General features: G+C 38.5%; 1 protein-coding gene across 7 annotated transcripts in view; it reads right to left on the minus strand.

Annotated features, from left to right (window-relative positions):
* Positions 1-21188, minus strand: part of LTBP4 (latent transforming growth factor beta binding protein 4) — a 1439220-nt gene that overhangs the window by 448843 nt on the left and 969189 nt on the right. For all 7 annotated transcript variants that reach the window (XM_086938230.1, XM_086938229.1, XM_086938227.1 and 4 more), the window contains one exon: positions 20013-20257. In XM_086938230.1, the coding sequence (XP_086794356.1) occupies positions 20013-20257 (245 nt within the window). The remainder of the gene's footprint in view (positions 1-20012; positions 20258-21188) is intronic.

Genomic DNA, 21188 nt, shown 5'->3' on the forward strand with positions numbered 1-21188 from the left:
ATTTATCTGAATGGAGCAGCAGGTGCACTGGCACCGGAGCTAAAAGCTCTAGGGACTCCACTAAACACCAAATATTGCTATATTTAACTACTAAATAAGCAGTCACAAGTGCAGTTACCTTGAAGGCACTAGGGTCCTGATTTCAATGGTACAGCAGGTGCAGTGACACCTGGGACCAAATCTCTATGAACCCCTCTGAACACCAAATATTGCAATATTTTACTTCTAAACAGGCAGTCACAGGTGCAGTTACCTTTCAAGCAATAGGGTCATGATTTGAATGCTGCAGCAGGTGCAGTGGCACCAGGGCCAAAAGTTGTCAGAACTTATCTTAACACATAATATTGCTATTACATCAATTACTTCTATTATTTCCCTCTTTAATCTCATTTTTCAAACTTTGGTATTACTTGCCCGCACAATAGCACTAGTAACAGCACAATATATTGCCTTTTTGTACATAAATAAGTCATAACACTTTAACAGACTTTCTGTAACTTATATTGTACAACTACTCGGCAAGCTTCAACTTACAACAAAAAAAGCTTATTATTAATCACATAGGCAAAACCTAAGGCATTTACCAAGGCTTAGTTATAATGTGGAATTATTATCGAACATAAAACCAGGTTTTATGAGTTTGTGGATATTTTGTAAGAGCTTTGAAGATTTTATTTCATAGCAGAGAACATTCAGAGATGTCACAATGTCGAATACACCATTAAATCCTATAATTTGCTGCAAATTAGAGATATCAAACTTCATCTTATCTGCTTCTTGTCTGCTTCTCACTGGCTTAGGCTTGAGCACAATTTTCAGCAGGTTTTCAGCTTTACATCAGCTTCTTTATAGCAAAGCATATTCCTACCCATAGAGTTGACTTGTCGCCAACCAAAACTTCACTAGGATTCACCTTTCCTCATGACTAGAGCTTTGAAATCTTAGTCCTGATCAGGAACCTTCTGGCAGAAACAAGTATGCTCCACCACTGGATAGCTCTTCAGTGAGGCTTATGCCTCTTGAGACTTAGGTCTTTCATATAAATGTTCTATTATTTGGTTTTGTAAAAACCGATACTGTGGGGTGTAGTATTTACCAGGTGTGATATTTCTCCTTTCTCTAAATTGAGCAGCATGGAATGCGAGAAAGCCTCATTATAGTTCATACTTTTGCCTATTTCAAGTTTGTAAACACAGAATGTGCAGCATTTTCACCTCACCAATTCTGCCAGGTTTTTTCTGGTGAAAATTATGATGGAGAAAAGTGTGGTATTACTGCATCTATTGTAATCCCTATTTAGGTACAAACCAGTGCTTAATTTGAGCTGGTGGTTTCCAGTGCTCGGCACTGCCACTTAATTGCCAACACCAGCACTTATGACACCTGCCACATGGTGGCGCTGTTTGTGTACTACAGAGATAAGCACACCAAGGGTTTTTTTAACTAACCAAAAGACATTACAACTACCATTACCTGCCTCCCGAACAACTCTTATAGCTCTGAGGCCTCGAACCGTCTGAATTGTCACACTTGTCGCAGTGTGATGGCTATTAGTTGTGTATGTACTGTAATGGGCAGTGTCGGCAGTGGCAATGGCTGGTGCAAGCTGGGATGGCCTCCTGATGAGGGCCCTGGCACTCTATTTGTTTTTACAAATTAAGCACTGATACAAACTACCCTATGTGGCAGAATCAGAACCAGCAAAGGACATAAAACGAGACCTACAGCCTTTCTATTTTCTTTCCTTCTGACACCAACTTCTCCCGGGCCCGACTGTTTTTCCAGTGCCATTGAAACTGAACTAAAAGTTGAACTAAAAAGTACTGTTTTACCAGTGCTCAGTATCTGACAGTCTTCCAGGTCCCTCAAGACCTTCCGCATGATCTTCTGCAGCCTCTTGTTATGTAAGAGGACATTTATCAATACGTCATATGGTCTGTCACGGTGCCCGGCATGTACGCTATTGCAGCCTATGGGAAAAAGCATGGGGACCACCTGCTGGGAAGCATGGTAAACGAATCAACTGTGGAGAACGTTTTAACGAAAAAAGCACTGGAGTGAAAACAAAACATTGGCAGGGGTCTGTTTTTCAAGATGTCAGTGTCTTTCCGGAGCAGAATCAATAAATACTTCTGCATCTCCACAGGGGATATTCTAAAGCCTACAGTAGGATTCGCTCTGCTGTGTGCTAGGATTTCACAGATGTAAAGTTAAATAATAATAATAATAATCCATACTTGTAAAGCGCAAACATATGACCCCTTAGGGTCTCAAGGCGCTGGGGGCCATCGGGAAAATTAAGTGAGCTATTGCCCAGAGTCACATGATACTGAGCTGTGCTGCTTCTGGCGTCGGGGATCAAACCGTGCTCCGGAGTCAGTCACTCTGGCCACTGCGCCATACCTCTCTCCCAAGTGTTATGGTGAAGTGGACAGTTAAGTAAAATGCCTCATATTCAGCATCTACCGTACATCTGCAATGTCCTTCTCAGGGGCGGCTTCTCATAGGGGCCAAAGGGGCAGCGAACACCCGACAATCACGTTGCACAGGCACCTTATTTCTCAAATTATTTACAGGTTTTAAATGTAACAAAATCATCTCACCGATCGCTTCCTTACATGTAAAAGCTGCAATATCACACTGCACCAGAAGAGGGCTCCCAGGTCTGTATTGCGCATTGTGTCAGGCATGGGCTGTTACACCCTGCCATTTCACAGATGCAATACATATCTGGCAGGCTGCATTCGCATCAGGCAGTGCAGCATGTCAGATAATGGTGAATTGGGGCCAGTACGTCATGCAGTCTTATGCCCTATCAGAAGCCATGCTAATAGAAAAAGGACAGCTTTCTGTTCTATCCGAGCTTTTGATTGGGCATAAGGGTGGGAGCATCAGTCTGGCGCCATGTTTGAGCGTTCTGAAAGTCGAGAATCGATGTGAAGAGGAAGCTGGACTGAGGACTACCTCAGATAAGTTTCCACATTGTGAGTAAGAATATGTTTATGTTGTGTATGTGCCTGTCTGAAAGGTTGCACCAGTGTGTGTGTGTGTGTATGTGAGCCTATGTGTGAGTGTTTGCATTTGTCCTTACTAATGTTTTATGACCTTTCATTTGAGTGATAGCCTCACTGCTTTATAAATTGACCAGCCGCCACTGGTCCTTCTTAAGATGATTGCCTGTACTCGACTCTTTATAGTTGGTGCTAAGTTATTACTGTTCTAAATTTAGGGGTACAGTTCCAAAATGGGCTGCATGTCAGAATAATGACAAAAATATTGTGGGGACAAAATACAGAGACCTAAATATCGAGGAACAAAATATTGAGAAGGTAGGAGCATATAGATAAGATTTGATTTACTATTCTTAACTCCACATCTATGTACCATGATAATAAATGTATCATCAATGTTCCTATTTGTGGAATGCAGAAAAGTAAACCTATACTAACCTATATATACTTACATTCACAATATTTTGTTCCTCAATATTAATGCCTCAATATTTTGGCCCCACATTATTTTGCAGTCAGTGTTCTGGTGGGATACTTCCAAATGTGTCAAGGTGTTAACTCCTAACTTTTGTGTTTGATACAAAACTCCTGTCGCTCTGGTTTTAGATACAATACTTCACAATTTCTTCCTTTAGATTCAAACACCCCAATAGGCTCAGGGGAAATGTATTATTCTAATGTAATTCACGTAATTTCTGGAATTTAGTGGTGTGCTTGTTATGCGAGATATCCGAAATGACGATATTTTGCCATGTTGAGTAATTTAATTTCGCGCAGTTTGCAAAATGTTATCACAGGCACAGGGAAATAACGCAAGCGGACAAAAAGTGAGTAGCTGCTGTTTGCACGTTTTGTGAATTTCGTGCTATTTTTTATATGAAATGCGTCCTCAAGTAAAAAATAGGCATGAGGACTGTAGGCGCTAAAATATAGGACTAAATAGCAGATTTGCCTTTCATGTAAATACACGTAATTTGCTGTAATTTTTCCAAATTTTGCATAAACAAGCAAATTGCATGCACTTTGCACACCCCTACACCCCAAATGTATCATCAAAGATGCAATCTTCCAAGCTGCCCCTCTTTATGTGCACAGTTCCAAATGTCCCTCTTTGAGTGCAAACTTCCCAACTCTTTTCCAGCAGAGATGAGTAGAGTGGCATAGAGTGCCATATAATGAAGGGGCATAGAGTGACAAAGAATGGAGTAGAGCATTGAAGAGTGGAGTGGTGTAGCATAGAGAAACGTTGTGGGGAGTATGCATGGTGTGGTAGCAAACAGTCATTAAAGACTACACATTTTCAATTGAAATGACCATTACATTTTCACAGACTGACAGTTTACCGATGAAACTATACAGCTCACACACGATAATGTATGGAGATGGCAATACATAGTGCACTGATTTGTTTTGATCGTATTCAAATATTTTCACCCACTTCAGAATTACAAAACATGTGCTTCATTTGGGCTTTCCTAATTTTATATATTTGCACAGTTCATTTATAGACATTTAAATGTTGTGTGCTTGAAAAAAGCCTTTCCTTTTCTAGCAGCCAGTAAGACTGTCACATAAATCCTCTCTCTTTGAAGTCAAAGAAAGAAAAATAAACACCAAGCTCCTTCAAAAGACAGGGCCTGACATTTGACCTCTGTCTTTGAATGCACCACAAATGTAACAAGAACAATTTTTAAAGGCCTGTTTACAGAAACAAAGCACTCATGGAAGAATACAAGGAGCAGTGGTAAACAGGCCATGCTCAACTGGAGGGACTAACTTAAGCTGGACAGCCTAAAACAAATAAACCCACAAAATAGAAAACAAGCAACTGTGAGTTACAAAACATCAAGCCAATGGTAAGCAAGGGGCGTAATGCATTATCAGGGAGTCTTCCAGAATGTCCTCAAGAAGTCTATAGTAAACCAGACAGGTGCGTTGGCTGGTAGGCTTCGACCTAAAATGTATTGAAGGAACTGGAGATGGCTCATAACCGGCAGCTGTCAATTGAGTCAATTATTAGTAGAGCAGTTCTGTGGATTAATGCATCTGCTCTGCAAACCACAGAATGTCTCAAAAGGTTAAAGAAAAAAATGGCATGGGTCGAAAAATAATTATGTATTATGTAAATACATTGTGTGCAATACACTGAATAAATGTGCAGCATTCAAGAGTACAACATTAAAAGAAATAAAATGATCCTCCCTTGGAAACTACCTGGATTTTTGTGAAAGTGAAGAATGATAAAATAAAGAAAGCCATTACCACATCAAAAAAATTAAAATCCAATACCCTAAATGTTTTTATTAATATAATTATATTTTAATCTTAAACACAAAAGACCACAACTTAAAAAAAAAAGCTCCATTTCATATTTCTTGGCGTAATTTCTACGTTCTGTTGAAAGGGAACTCCCTGTCCGTGATGCCATCAAAACACCACTTGAGCCTCCTTCCTTGTCCATTTTTCTGATTTTTGCTACTTTTGGGAGTCAATCCTCCAATCTCCCTTTTTACAACCCTCACCTTCCCCTACTGACACCACAACCCCTCATTCTAGTATTTTTTTACTCCATCACACTGTGCACTATCCTTAGGATTTATTATTTTAATATAGTTAATAAATATAACATTTCTTATTATTTTACGATTCTTATTCTTAATGTAATTTGGTTGTTGTTTATAATGGCTTGATTAACATAGTGAATTAAAGAATTTAGCACATGAAATCATATTATGCCTTTCAAAGAGCTTTAATTTTTGTATATGTTGATTAGCGTACTTCCTCAAAATGTCTTCCAATCGTACTTTGTTGCAAATGTTTTTCCACTTTTAAAAAACCGTGGTTATGGGTATCTAGCTGCTTCCTTCGATGTCCACAGTTGACATTCATACAGTGGAACTTGTCACAAATCTGTATATTCCATTGAGCAACTGGATAGGCGCTGCATTCAAATATCTGTAACCCTTTAGTGGTTCCTAACAGTAGCAGCTGCAAACAACTGATTTATTTCCTCGCAAATGGCAGCCCTTTACCATCCTCATTTCCAAATGTCTCACAAGGAATCACAATGTGGACATTTGTGACTGACTGTTTCACTTCCGTACATTGTGATCTGGGTTTTTGCATTCGAAAAACCTGTGGTTTAGCGATTAGGAAAACCTCTCTTACATTAGATCCTTAAATTATAGTGGGAACGGATCACTGACAAAATATCGACCTACAAAATATCGACCTACAGGAATATCGAGTCAAAAATATCGAGGGCAAGAATATCGACATCCTATCTACAACATGGTAAGTACAAAAATATCGAAAAATTAATATAGATGTTAAAAATATCGATGTTAAAAATATCGTTTTTTTTCTTATAAAATATAAATGTAAAATAAAGTAAATAATACTAATAAATAAAATCTACATAGTTAAAAGTATATAATAATGTTTAAAATTAATAAATAATACATATATAATAATAAGATATTAGTTAAATATATACAGTAAATATATAATATATATGTACTGAAAAATAAGTTGTTATAATTATTTTACTAATTTATTAATTAATAATATTATTATAAATTACAAATACATTTACAAACATAAAACAATAACATTAATACAAATTAAAAAATATAAAAAATTAAAAATACTTGTAATATTTTTTAAATTAGTTATATAAAACGTTGGATAGCGTAAGGGTAAAAATTACTATTCCCACTCCAGAGAGTGCAACAGTAGGGAAAGCGTTGGATAGCGTAGGGGTATAAATTACTATTCCCACTCCAGAGAGTGCAACAGTAGGGAAAGCGTTGGATAGCGTAGGGGTAAAAATTACTATTCCCACTCCAGAGAGTGCAACAGTAGGGAAAGTGTTGGATAGCGTAGGGGTAAAAATTACTATTCCCACTCCAGAGAGTGCAACAGTAGGGAACGCGTTGGATAGCGTAGGGGTATAAATTACTATTCCCACTCCAGAGAGTGCAACAGTAGGGAAAGCGTTGGATAGCGTAGGGGTAAAAATTACTATTCCTACTCCGGAGAATGCAACAGTAGGGAAAGTGTTGGATAGCGTAGGGGTAAAAATTACTATTCCCACTCCAGAGAGTGCAACAGTAGGGAAAGCGTTGGATAGCGTAGGAGTAAAAATTACTATTCCCACTCCACAGAGTGCAACAGTAGGGAAAGCGTTGGATAGCGTAGCAGTAAAAATTACTATTCCCACTCCAGAGAGTGCAACAGTAGAGAAAGCGTTGGATAGCGTAGGGGTAAAAATTACTATTCCCACTCCAGAGAGTGCAACAGTAGGGAAAGCGTTGGATAGCGTAGGAGTAAAAATTACTATTCCCACTCCAGAGAGTGCAACAGTAGGGAAAGCGTTGGATAGCGTAGGAGTAAAGTTACTATTCCCACTCCAGAGAGTGCAACAGTAGAGAAAGTGTTGGATAGCGTTGGAGTAAAAATTACTATTCCCACTCCAGAGAGTGCACAGTAGGGAAATCGTTGGATAGCGTAGGGGTAAAAATTACTATTTCCACTCCAGAGAGTGCAACAGTAGGGAAAGCGTTGGATATTGTAGGGGTAAAAATTACTATTCCCACTCCAGAGAGTGCCACAGTAGGGAAAGTGTTGGATAGCATAGGGGTTAAAATAACATACTTATAAATAAAAGCTTTTTTTTTAATAATAAAAATATAAACAATTAAATAAATATAAACCATATACAATACCTATACATAATTATAAAAAACATGATTAGCTGAATAGATTTAACAAATAATAAATATAAAAAAATACAATTTTATAATATTTAATTACCAATTAATAATTAATTAACAATTATATTATTAACAATACAATTATTTTTAATACATTATTACTTAATGAAATTTAATTTCCTTTCCACCATAGTCCCCTATAAACCCACTACCCACAACAGAACACATTTATCCATTTATGAATTAATTAAAATTATTTACCAAATAATTAAAATTTATTAACTATTAATTAAAATGAATTACCAATTAATTAAAATTATTTTATAATTCCTACTAATTAATATTTAATTAAACATAATTAAATTACTTCCCACCCTATTCCCCTATAAACCCACAACCCGCTACAGAACATATATATCATTTAATCAATTAATTAAAATGAAATACCAATTATTAAAAAATAATTACCAAATAATTATAATTCATTAATAAATCCTACTAATTAATAATCAATTTACCATAATTAAATTACTTCCCACCCTATTCCCCTATAAACCCACAGCCTGCTACAGAACATATATATCAATTAATCAATTAATTAAAATTAATTTCCAATTAATAAAAAATAATTACCAATTAATTATAATTTATTAATAAATCCTACTAATTAATAATCAATTTACCATAATTAAATTACTTCCCACCCTATTCCCCTATAAACCCACAACCCGCTCCGGTACTAAAACATATAATTTGCTTATAAATAAGTTTATTATTATATAAAATTAATACACATATAATATTAATTATTTTAAATACCTAAGTTAAACATATAACACATACATAATAAAAAACTATAAAATAATACAAAAATCGATATTAGTGTCATCGAAATTAGTGACATCGATATATATGCTATCGATATTACTAACTTCGATATTACTTACATCGATATAAAGAATTTCGATATTACTTACCTTAGGGTCGATATTCTGTCTAACGATATTCTTGACATCGATATTCTGCTCCTTCGAAATTTCATACACGATATTATGGTAGGTCGATATTTAATACTCGATATTTTGACTGTGTACCAGTGGGAACAGCTTGTGAAAGGTTTGTTAACAACTCAAACTTCTGCTTTGTAGATGTTCCCCAATTTTAGCTAGTGAACCAACCTAAGAATGTAGGTCCCTCTAAGCATATTTACTCACATGGAAAAAACACTAATTTTTGTATGAGCGAATCATATTTATGAAGCAAAATCTCGCCACCTGAACCTGTGAATCAGCAATAGCTTTTTACCCTCAGTAATTCTGCCAAATAGGGAGGTAAAGTGCTTTAGTTAGAATTGATCTCTCACCTTTAAAGGGCTTATTACGATGTTGTTGGATTGCCTCCAACTGGCACAGTCTTGGTCTCGGGACCGACTGACCTCCAGACGGTGGTTCCGACCACCTGATTAAGATGCGACCAAACACTGGGGGTCATTAGGATGGCGGACGGTCGCAGGTCCGTCCGCCACCCCCGAGGAAGAGGGACCGTCCGCATGGGCAGCGGCGGTCCCTCCATGCAAATTAGGATGTGACCGCCACCCTGGCGGTCACATCCTGTTCCTTTCACCTTGCGGCGGGTGCTGCTTGAAGCAGCACCCGCCGCAAGGTTAAAAATGCATGTTTAACATTTACATGCACGAAGCGGCAGGCACCGCACGGTGCCTGCCGCTTTGTGCATGTAAATTCTGGGGGGTACCATAGGTACCCCCCATGGGCACCCCCACCCCCGACACCCTGGGGGCCCGCAACGGGCCCCCAAACACCAAAGACCACATGCTTTTCCACAGCGGAAAACCAGCCGTGGAAAAGCATGTTTCCGCATGAATCCTAATATGGCTGGCAGTGTCTGATAGACACCGCCACCATATTAGAGCTTTTCCGCCGCTGGACCGCGGCGGAAAAGCGGCAGACAGTCTTCACGTCCGCAGATGACCCCCCTGCCATCCTAATCTCGCGGGGGGTCTTTGCAATCACCGCAGCGGTGAATCCGCATCCTCCGGGCCGGCGGTGTTTTCCGCCGGCCCAGAGGATGCGGAGTAACCGCAATCCTAATCGGCCCCACTGTTTGATCAGATACTCCCCTTTCTCTATTGGAGCTGTAGGCCACGGATGCAAGAGGGCCCTGCTAGGGGGCCCCAAAATTGTTTTCCGACAGCCTTCCTGTGTCGAATAGGCCGGCACGGAAAGGCTTTGGGAAACCGATAGCGTAGACCCCACCGGCGAAAAACGCTGTCCATAGAGGATTACGGTGCGGCTCCGACCGCATCGGAGCCTTTCCGACCGACATCATAATCGGCCCCTAAATCTTTTCCTCAGGTGAAAAATAAATCGCAATCACATTCATTGCATGCATTTAGGGGTAAGCTATCAATGTTGCAGCAGGGGCATTAGCTTTGGGACCTGTAATGTGAGAGGCCCATGCACCCCAACTATTGCTGCCTTTTACTTCTCACCGAAAGAACCCTTTTCAAAGAGACTGTAGCACCCTTTCTCTGCCACTGTACATTTTCACATATTTTCTAGGGTGTAAAAAATTTGTGTGATTTGCTTTTGTAGAATAAGGCAACATTTCTAAAAAATTACACACAATTATGCATAATTACACGAAATATAAAACCAGCATTTTGTGCCCCAGTTCAGCATGAAATGCTTCTAGCATCTTGCTGGAAAAAAACAGAGCAAAAAAACACAAGTGCCAGTCTTGTTATTCATGTGCACTGGCTCTAAATATTTTGCTGCGACCATCATGTAATTACACTACAGGGTTACATTTCGAGCAACAAGATTAAAGTGAAGCTACAGAAATTATGAGGGATTAGATCAGCGAAATTGAAATTTTACACTGCCCTAATATTTTCCTTCTTATTTAATGAAGCATGATTTTACCTCTTGCATACAGACAATTGAATTTTTTTCTAAACCTTTTTATTTATCATTTTATTCACAATACTATAACAACGTGCAACAAATATTGTTACTTCCATTAGCCCATTTTGTACCTTATCCCTAATTGCCGGGGTAAAGTGTATCACAGTTATCAGTCAGCATTGTCTATCTCAGAAGAGGTGCTGGAGCCAGAATCCATCATATGGAGACCAGCTTTGCGAATGAGTTTCGGTCAGGGCCGACTTTAGGGCAGTGCGACTGGTGCAGCCGCACTGGACGCTGACCTGTGGATGGGTGCCGACCTCAGGGGGGTGCTTTGTTTAACAATAGCTTATGATTGGAGCGATGAGGGGCACTTTTGCCTGGTGGTAGAGAATCCGAGGAGGCAGTCATAGTGTACGGGGCGCCAAAAATTATTGTCGCACCGGGAGCTACCAGCGCTAAAGCCGACCCTGGTTCCGGTACTTGACCAGGGACTGTTGCCAATTGTCTGTCACATTTCATGTAAATTCAAAAGGGGAGCCATGTAGCCTCCAATCCTTCCATCGAGTCTCGTTTCAATGCAGTGCACCAACAGGGGCAGAATGTTGCGCTATTTCGGAAATTATGCAATAACCATTCGTGCTGCCACCAACAGCTGGGTAATAAGTTTGTAAGAGGTAGTCAGCGGGTAGAGAATTGTCTCTCCAAGGTCACCTAATAAAAGCGTTAAGGGATGCAGTGGGAGAGTAAACCCTAGCATTGCCCTAATGCGACAAGAATGCTGGGCCATTAAGTTTGAACGTGCAAGACCAACACATGTGAAACAAGCATTTACAATGCAATAGATTTCGCATTTGCGAGAGTTTAAGCTATTGGCATTGTAAATGACAATGCCTTTTATTTATCTGTTTTGCTAATTAACACAAAAATAAAAGGCATTGTCGTTTATAATGCCAATAGCTCAAACTCTTGTAAATCCGAGACCTTTTTCATCTCAAAGAAGCAGCTGCCATTGTCCCGGCTGCTCGGAAAATGAAAGCACACATGGCGCTGAATGTTGCAGGAAAGCATGTCATGCCTTCAGTAGGAGAAACTCATTAAAGAAAATAGCGCTTACATACTAAATAATATTTACCATGTAACAACAGAAGTAAAAGGGCCAGTCCTCATGGGAGGTTACAAATGAAGACAAGGCTGTACTAAGGAGGGACTAACAACCCTATTAACGAATCAAAAGCCAGCATTTATGAAGGACAATGACACAAGCCAATGACAAATATGGGCGGGGCTTCTATTCCATACTCCAATACAGCATGACTCGCAGACCCTAAGTATATGTAATGTACTGGAAACAATGAGTCTTCAACAAAGCTAAAGCTGTCTGTAGTGACACCTAAAAATGGAAGCTTGAGCTTATTCTTAACTATATACCAAATGAAGTGCTGAAATTCTGACATACCATGAGCACCTAACAGCCAATCACAGGATGGAAAAACAAAGGTAAGCCCAGAAGCACTTTCTTCTAGAGTAGAATTCGAGGTACTTTAGGCAGCACCCTTAGAAAGCATTAGTAAGTCTTCGCTTTTCTCAAGCTTGGAGAGGCCAATCCCAAAGTAGATACTACTCATGTCTTTGAGTGAAGGAGTCAGTGTAAACAAACGGCAGACTGCCAGGCATATTATAGGCTGAACACGCAGCAATTAATTTCTGCAGGTGGTTGTAGGTGGTGAGTGCCAGCACTAAGTTTTGGAGCCAGGGACTTATTGTTCACAATGACACATACCCAGAGAACAAGTGAAAAAGGCAGAAATGAGAGAATAAAGGAGAAACAGAATTCCAGCACAGAAGTAGCAAAAGGAGAAAGCAATGATGAAAAATAACATGCAAGATTGAGGTATGAGACAGGAAGTTTAGGATAATGGAAGAAAAGCAGGCAGATGGAATCACAAACAGACAATCTTTATACTAAGCAATACCCAGTTAAGCAGCACTGGTGATGGGCTCGTACAATTCTGGTCTACTGGAATTTTTTCTTAACATATTAAGCACTGCTAAACAGAATCTTCCTGAACTGCAGTTGAATTTCCTCCACAGTTCCTCGAAGTGGTAATATTTCTGAAACTATTTTTCGGGAAACAGCAGTTATTCATGGAGAAAGGATCCAATGGTTGAGTGCAGAGCCTTGGTCCACCTTATCCTGTATTCTTTTTGGACATTTCACAACTCTTGTTAATGTCTTATTGCAAATTTATACACCGTACTTAAGATTTAAAAAAAAGTTTCAGGTCCCTTATCAGGAAGCAACTGCATCTTGCACTTCCCATTACTCCTACCAACTCTGCCAATGACAGTACCGACACAACTACTAACCATCACACTCCGACAAGTGTGACGATTCAGACTTTTAATATATATTAAAAATGACGAATAATTGATGCCTGCACTATTTTTATAGTTTTGGGTGGCAGCTATTAGTCATTTTTAATGTATATTGAATTATAAAAGAACTGTTGCGCTCATCACTAAATTAGAAAAAACAACGTTGCCACATGGCTGGATGTCATAAGTGCCTGTGCCGAGCACCGGAAACCGCCTGGTCAAATTAAGCAATGGCCATACAGATGGGATAACAAGGTGAACAACAGTTCACGTTTTATATGAAAACCTATAACCTTGATTAGCAGATTTCAAACTTGTAAATAGATAAATGAAAAATATTCCAGAATGTCCTGTTTTCTTCAATTTCTCACAAGAAATGTGTTATGTGCCACAATCTACTACAATGTTTGCCTTTTATGTAGAAATGATAACATGTATTACTATAGCTCGCTCATATTAATAGTATACAAACAGTCATTTTAAGTTGAATGCCTGGAAGGATGCCTGGAAGGAGTAAACATATTTACGAATGCAGAAATTCCTGTCACGACCCAAGAGTTCGCAGGCCTTGTAAATCCAACCCAAGTAGTGGGAAAATGGCCATTCAAAGGAGGGTTAATCTTGGGAGTTTGCGAATTTTCTCAGATATGTACAATTTGTCACCATTCAGAAGACTCCTCTCATTCCCCTTTCCACCCAGAAATCGGAAGGATCTTTACTCCGGGCAATGGCTTGCATAAATCCCTTTCTAGAGTGTGAAGGTGAGTGGATCACCCCCAGATTTGCTGAGGAATGAGGAACGAGTTTATCCACAGGTAAACATATTTTTACCATGGAGAAGAAAAGTGTGCACTTGTACAACTAAATCATATTCCCATTATTCAGAGTTCTTTGCTATGGAAGCTTTGCACAGTCACAGTGGGAATAGGATCCACACTGGAATGTCACATGATCTTTCCTGAACTACGCTGGCAAACAAGAACCATTGTGAGCTTGTTAACTCTGGAGAATCAGAAAATTATGTCTAAGTGGAAGAAGAGATTGTTGCTTGTAATATTTTGACGTTCTTCCTGAATCAGGCAGAGAACGCCCTCTTTTATTTTCTGTTAAGCCACAATGTCCAAAGGTAACCGTATCTAGAAATAAGCTCTCTGTGCCTGTCTTCATTCAGTCAGCTATGAAAGTGGGCGAATGTGTAACTACAAGGGAATGGAAATAAAACTGATATGCTACTCTGGCTTTTTGTCCAAAAAGTCAATTATGGAGGTCGCTACTCAATAGGTTTCATCCATCCAGCCTCCCCCGTGAGCTATTGTCTCCACTCAGGGAGGACAAAATCCTGGCCCCAGGGAAGTGTCAAGAGAAGCTTCCATGCTTGCATTATCTCCCCGCCCCAGCACACCCAGTTCACAGATGGCTGGAAATAAAACAATCTGACTTCATTAAATATTGTTTATGGAATTGTGCGAGAAAAAGCCTACTCCGAATCTATACTTGTTGCCAATAGATTTATATATGTTCCAGACGTGACAACAGTTGATACTTACAAAATGTGGGTAAAAAACAGCAAGAGTTAAGCATGATGAGGTCATTTTATAATGTATTCGCCATTTTAACTCAGTGCTGTGGATAAGTACCCCATCACATGAAAAGACATTGAAAAATTAGAATAATGAATGTTTGTATGTCTTTAATGGACTTTTAATCACTATATTTCTTGGTCCAGTATATAATGTGGTACCAGTCTGCGCCCATTTACTGAAATAAAATGCATGCATTTTCACATATAGGACTGTCCTTTTAAACTGTCTGGTTGAGGATATTAAGGAACAAGCAGCACCGAGACGAGCAACAGAGTTGCTGCTGCTCCTCCCTTGCCAAAGCTGGCATCCCGTGAGTGTGTGGTGTCATGCGCTGCGAGCCATATACGTGCACATAGCCTGTCCGGGCGTGTGCACATCTCCTGTCCTCCTTCGGCACAAAATCAATGACAATAGATCTCGCCAAAGCAAGCAGCACATGGGCTGCATCGCTAGGCGAGACCTAAAAAGTTGCCCCTCCCGCAGCAGCTCTTCCAACAAGTCTCAGGGCATTGGTTGGAGGATCACTGGGAAAGGTACCACATAATGAGGAGCTTGTATGCAATCTCTTTATGTGCTGTGCAGATGGAGGATGCAAGAGCTCTCCAGATTTTACACCATTCGTCTTCAGGTATCTCTCTGCCTAAGTCACTCTCATAACCGATGATGTAACTACGTTTCGCTTTGTGAACGGTGCCTGATATTGCCAATTTCAGCCATGTGATTACTTTTCGGAGTACCCTGTTTGAAAGCAGCGTCACTAGGGAAGTTTTCCACCATGCTGCTTTGTCCCTCACTGTCCCACATCCCACCCAATAAAGAAGTTGAGTGATTCTGAAACCCCCCACACTTCCTCCCATGTGAGTAGCTCTCTATTTTGGTAAACATTGCCTAGCCTTGGGAGGTTCCCGCCATTCTATTCGCCAATTTTTAGTTACTCTCATTTGTTTATGCAATGGTTTTCCTTCCTCTTCATGTGTTTGTCTTTACCCTTGAGCATAGCTTGTATACAGTCTTTTTGTTTTCATGACTAATATCCTTCCACTGCTCACATTCAGAGAATGACTTTTTTTACTTCCCCCAAATACCCACTCTGTACAGTCAGCGGTGTTCCTCACCCTCCCAATTTGTTTGTAAAAGCATAGCAAAATATATATTTTTGCTAGGGTATTGCAAAAGGGCAATAAGGATTATTTTTTTACCTCATGCCTTATTCATACTGCATGAAAGCACAGGCCTCGGGATTTTATGGGGTTCAGTGACTTAATATTGAGGGACATAATATAGAATGCCCAAAATATCGACTCCAAAATATAGAAGTACAGAATTTAGAATACCTATCTACAATAGGTAAGTACTAAAATATTGAATCCAAAATATAGTTAACTAAAATATCGAATTTTTTAAATGTATTAAAAGTAATATAAAATTAATTAAATATTAAAAACAATTAAAAAAACCATACCTAAAATAATGTAAAAAAGCTTAAAATGTAAAAATAATAAATATAATGTAAACAAAAGTAGAGAATGTGTTGGATAGTGAGAGAGTAAAAATTGCTATTCTCACTCCAGTGAGTGCAATAGTAGGGAAAGTGTTGGATAGTGTAGGGGTAAAAATTAATATTCCCACTCCAGTGAGTGCAACAGTAGGGAAAGTGTTGGATAGCGGGAGGGTAAAAATTACTATTCCCACTCCAAAGAGTGCAACAGTAGGGAAAGCATTGGATAGAGGAGGGGTAAAAATTACTATTCCCACTCCAGAGAGTGCAACAGTAGGGAAAGCGTTAGATAGCGTAGGGGTAAAAATTACTATTCCCACTCCAGTGAGTGCAACAGTAGGGAAAACGTTGGATAGCGTAGGGGTAAAAATTACTATTCCCACTCCAGAGAGTGCAGCAGTAGGGAAAGTAATGGTTTAATATTAAAATTAAATTAAATTAATTATCAATACCAATCAAAAATTAATTAAAAATAATTACCAATTAATAAAAATTAGATACCAATCAATAAAAATTCATTACCAATTAATTATCAATTAATTATCAATACATATAAATAAAAATAAATATTTACTTTATGACAATTAAATTACTTCCCACCCTATTCCCCTATAAACCCACAACCCGCTCCAAATAATAAATAATAAAATTAACATAATTATCAATTAATCAATTAATAAAAATGAATTACCAATTAATAAAAAATGAATTACCAAATAAATAAAAATGAATTACCAATTAATGATTAATTATCAATCAATTAATTATCAATACATATAAATAAAAATAAATATGAACGTATTACAATGAAATTACTTCCCACCCTATTCCCCTATAACCCCACAACCTGCTCCAAATAAATAATACAATTAACATAATTATCAATTACTCAATTAATAAAAATGAATTACCAATTAATAAAAAATGAATTACCGAATAAATAAAAATGAATTACCAATTAATGATTAATTATCAATCAATTAATTATCAATACATCTAAATAAAAATAAATATGAACGTATTACAATGAAATTACTTCCCACCCTATTCCCCTATAACACCACAACCTGCTCCAAATAAATAATACAATTAACATAATTATCAATTACTCAATTAATAAAAATGAATTACCAATTAATAACAATTACTTACCAATTAATATTTAATTATCAATCAATTAATTATCAATACATATAAATAAAAATTAATATCCTATTCCCCTATAAACCCACAACCCGCTAAGGAATTAAATTATGCACAAATTAAATTACATAAAATGAATTACTTAAAAAAAATTCAACATACATTACAAAATGAATACATAACTTTAACACATATACTACCATACATAACACTAAAAAAAATCGATATTATGGAAATCGATATTTTAAATTCGATAGTATGGAAATCGATATTTCCTACCCCAAATTCGATATCTAGACTAACTATATTTTGGTAATTCGATATTCTGTCCTATCTATATTTTGGAGTCGATATTCTGTCCATTCTCTATTTTGAATTCTATATTTTAGTTGTTTAACATTTCATTGTACTGGGGGATGGGGGCTTGATCTGCTGCATTTTGTTTAGCTGTTGTTTGTGGAAGAAGGTGTACTTAGCATACCTGAAAGCGAGATGTCTCTTCTTCTGGAGGCTATAAATCCGTTGCCTGGGCTATTGCAGTTGACTAAATGACTGAACGTGTGCTTTAGTCCTGAGTCCTGTTAAATGTAAACTAAGCTTTGGCAAGTATTTTTTAATTTTATTCTAACACCCCCATACCCTTTGAATTCCGATCAGTTTTTCTGAGTAAAACATATCTGAAAAATAAACCTTAAGCTGTCTCACCTGACTATTGTTTTTCCGTAACATTCATACAACTCTAAATATATACAGGTTTCTTTGGGTCAATGAGCTTTATCCATTGGTTTGTTAAATAGTCACTCACATTAGCCTTCACTCCATGCAGCATGGCGAAATGGGTCAGCCCACTTTACCTACTGGCTGCCTTAATGTTGAGTGACTGCACAAACCCTTTGCACATTGTTCACTAAACACCCCTACAAATAGTTCCTTTCTCTTCAGTGACAAAGCTGGATCAAAGTGTGTTTTTATATTATTGTTTGTTATTAACTTTAAATACTGGTTATTAATTATTTGCCTCAACTGTGGGTGCCCCCATTTAGAGGGTGATTTATTTTCCTTTTTATGGTTGCTGCTATAAAGTGTTTGTCACATTATAACTTGCCGTTGCCAACAATATGGCAAACGTCTAGGTTTTGATTCAATCATGTCTCCTTTACAAACAATAATAACAAAATGAATGGTGCAACTAAAAGGCTTTTTAGTTCAAGATATAATTAGTAAAATAGCCACATCACTGAGTGCTTTTCAATATTACATTATTCATTATGAGCAGATATTGGCTCAGTGTAAGTGGTGAGATATTCCCTTTTTTTGTTGTTTTTATTTTTGTGACAAACTTGCAAGAATTTCTTTTTTTTAACAATAGCACACTGGCTTGCCAAGACCAGAACTAATGGCTTGTTGCATGTTGTGATGTCACTTTGTTTTGTCATGGATTCAGTACAACTTCATCATGCATGTAATTGTATTGGTGAACTTATAATGCATGAAAACAATACTTTGTGTAGAAATAAGGTTTCCATTCATAGTTACCATTTGCACATCGCATAAGTAGAGTGCTTTGGTTTGTTTCAATCTTTGGTTCCCTCGCGTCAAAATAAAAAAAAGCTATTTCCTTTATTTGTTCTTTCCTTAAAGTTGTTACTTTTTGATATTCTTGTAAAGTTAATTTACATGTACTTGAATGTAGTTATTTTTCTTTAGCAAGATTGTCAGTGGGATCATATTACACAAGTCTCTCACTTTGCAGTCAAAGAAAGGAAAACTAAACAAAATCTCCATGTTAAAAGAATAAGCAGCAATTTGTCAGAAAATGATGCCTGACATTTGATCTCTGTCATTGAACACACAGAAAATGCTACAATATAAACCCAAAATTCAAAGGCCTCTTTTTTTGCTCATTCTCCTCAACCCCTTCAAGGTTTTTCTGGGGGGCCCTGCAGCCCCTCCTGCTCCCTTACGTCCACCGTCACTACGTCACCCCACAGGCCACCACAGCAGCTTTCCCCACACTGTGTGAATAATGGTGCTTCCTTTCTAGTTATGTGGTGCTTAATGCATGAGTTAAAAAAATCCTAACCAAAGGACCAGATAAGCACAACAAGCATGCAGGTGATGGCGTCTCTCTTAAACAAGCATTTGCAATGCACTAGTTCTCACATTTGTGAGAGTTTAAGTTATTAGCATTATAAATGACAATGCCTTTTATTTATCTGTTTTGGCAATTAACACATAAATAAAAGGCATTATCATTTACAATGATAATAGCTCAAACTCTTGTAAATGCAAGATTTTCAAAGAAGTGGCCGTAATTGTTCCGGGCTGCTTGGAAAGTGAAAGTGCGTTGACACGCTGAATGTTGCAGGAAAGCAGGTCGTGCCTGCAGTAGGAGAAACTCATTAAAGAAAATAGTGCTTACAGACATACCATGTAGCAAGAGAAGTAAAAGGGCCAATCCTCATGAGCGGTTACAAATGAAGAGGGAAAAACAAGCCTATTAACGAATTACAAGCCAGAATTTACAAAGGATAATGACACAAGCCAATGAAAGATATGTGCAGAGAGTGGGCGGAGCTTCAATGCCATACTTGAATACGGCATGCCTTGCAGAGCAGCGCATGCGCTGCCCAGGCTCGACCTAAAAAGTATTAATGACAGGGATGAACTCTGTGGAACCAAACAAAACAGAGGCCTCTACAGAACGAAGAGATAACTGAAATAGGTGTCCATGTATGGTCAGGGAGAAATTAATATACCTGCCCATTGTTCAGCAGACGAAAGCAGTAGCCAAAACCAGAGGATTCTGTGTATCCATTGTTGTTAGAGCTGCTCTGGGCCTGTACGCTGTAGAGAGTTCTCCTGCTCGCAGTCAGGGAATTCCTAGACACCTCTCTTCCAGGGCTGGGTTGCTCCTCGAACCCGGCCACGCGTTCCACCTGGTGAATCTTCACGGAGGCTTCTGGAGGATGCTGGACATGGACTTTGACTATGGAGGCGGCTCCTGAAATAGAATGAACACAAAATAAATATAGGAGCAAATCTACACATGTAAATTTACTCTTACAATTTGTAGTAGCGGTACTCCTTTTGGCAGTGGCGTAGTAAGGGTATTTTGGGCCCTACTACAAGACAAACAAAAGAATTGCCCCCCCCCATCCAAAGCTTGGTTGTGAAAGATAGCCATCTTGGGTTGCAGAAGACCCTCATGCACCAAGCAAAATGTGCACATTTGGGAGCGTACCATCAAAAAAAACATAAAAGCACTCCTGAAAAAAACAAATATTTTCTATAATAAAATAATTTTACTCCCTTGAATCGAACTTAAACGACCCACATAAAATATAAGAGTTTCAAAATTCTTCGTGTCTTGCTTTGCAGTCTCACTCCGTATATTAATCAGTGGCACCTTTTGAGTGAATTTCCACCGCAAGCTTGCGACAGCATGTAACATAATGGTGGCTGCTACATGGCGCTCAGCAGAAACTGATTCTCTAAACATGCTACAATATTGCGTGTTAAGGTTACTCAGCTCGGTGATACTTAAAGTGTATCTACTTCAGAAGAATGAACAGCTGAAACAATCTTGTCGGCATTAATTAAAACCCATAACTTACATGCTTTGGGGTAGGCTGTAGTATAAGCACTCAATATATGCCCTCCAGGTGCAAAATGGAAGCCTCTTACTGTGCACAATTAATGCAATACCTCCAATTGTACCTTATCATACCCAAAGGCAAGCACTGCTGTGTAAAATTATTAGTAGAGAGGTCTTGTAGAGTGCAGCTGTAAGAATCAGCCATCAGGGCAGGACTGGCCTTAGCGGGCACCGGGCATTTCCCTGGTGGGCCTGAAGGGTGGGGGCTGGTTTTGTACGGGTGTGGGCCGTTTTTGTTGCTGGGTGCCAGTTTTGAGGCTGTGCTGCAAAATCGGCC

The sequence above is a fragment of the Lissotriton vulgaris genome, chromosome 9 (genome assembly GCF_964263255.1).
Source record: "Lissotriton vulgaris chromosome 9, aLisVul1.2, whole genome shotgun sequence".
Classification (NCBI taxonomy): domain Eukaryota; kingdom Metazoa; phylum Chordata; class Amphibia; order Caudata; family Salamandridae; genus Lissotriton; species Lissotriton vulgaris.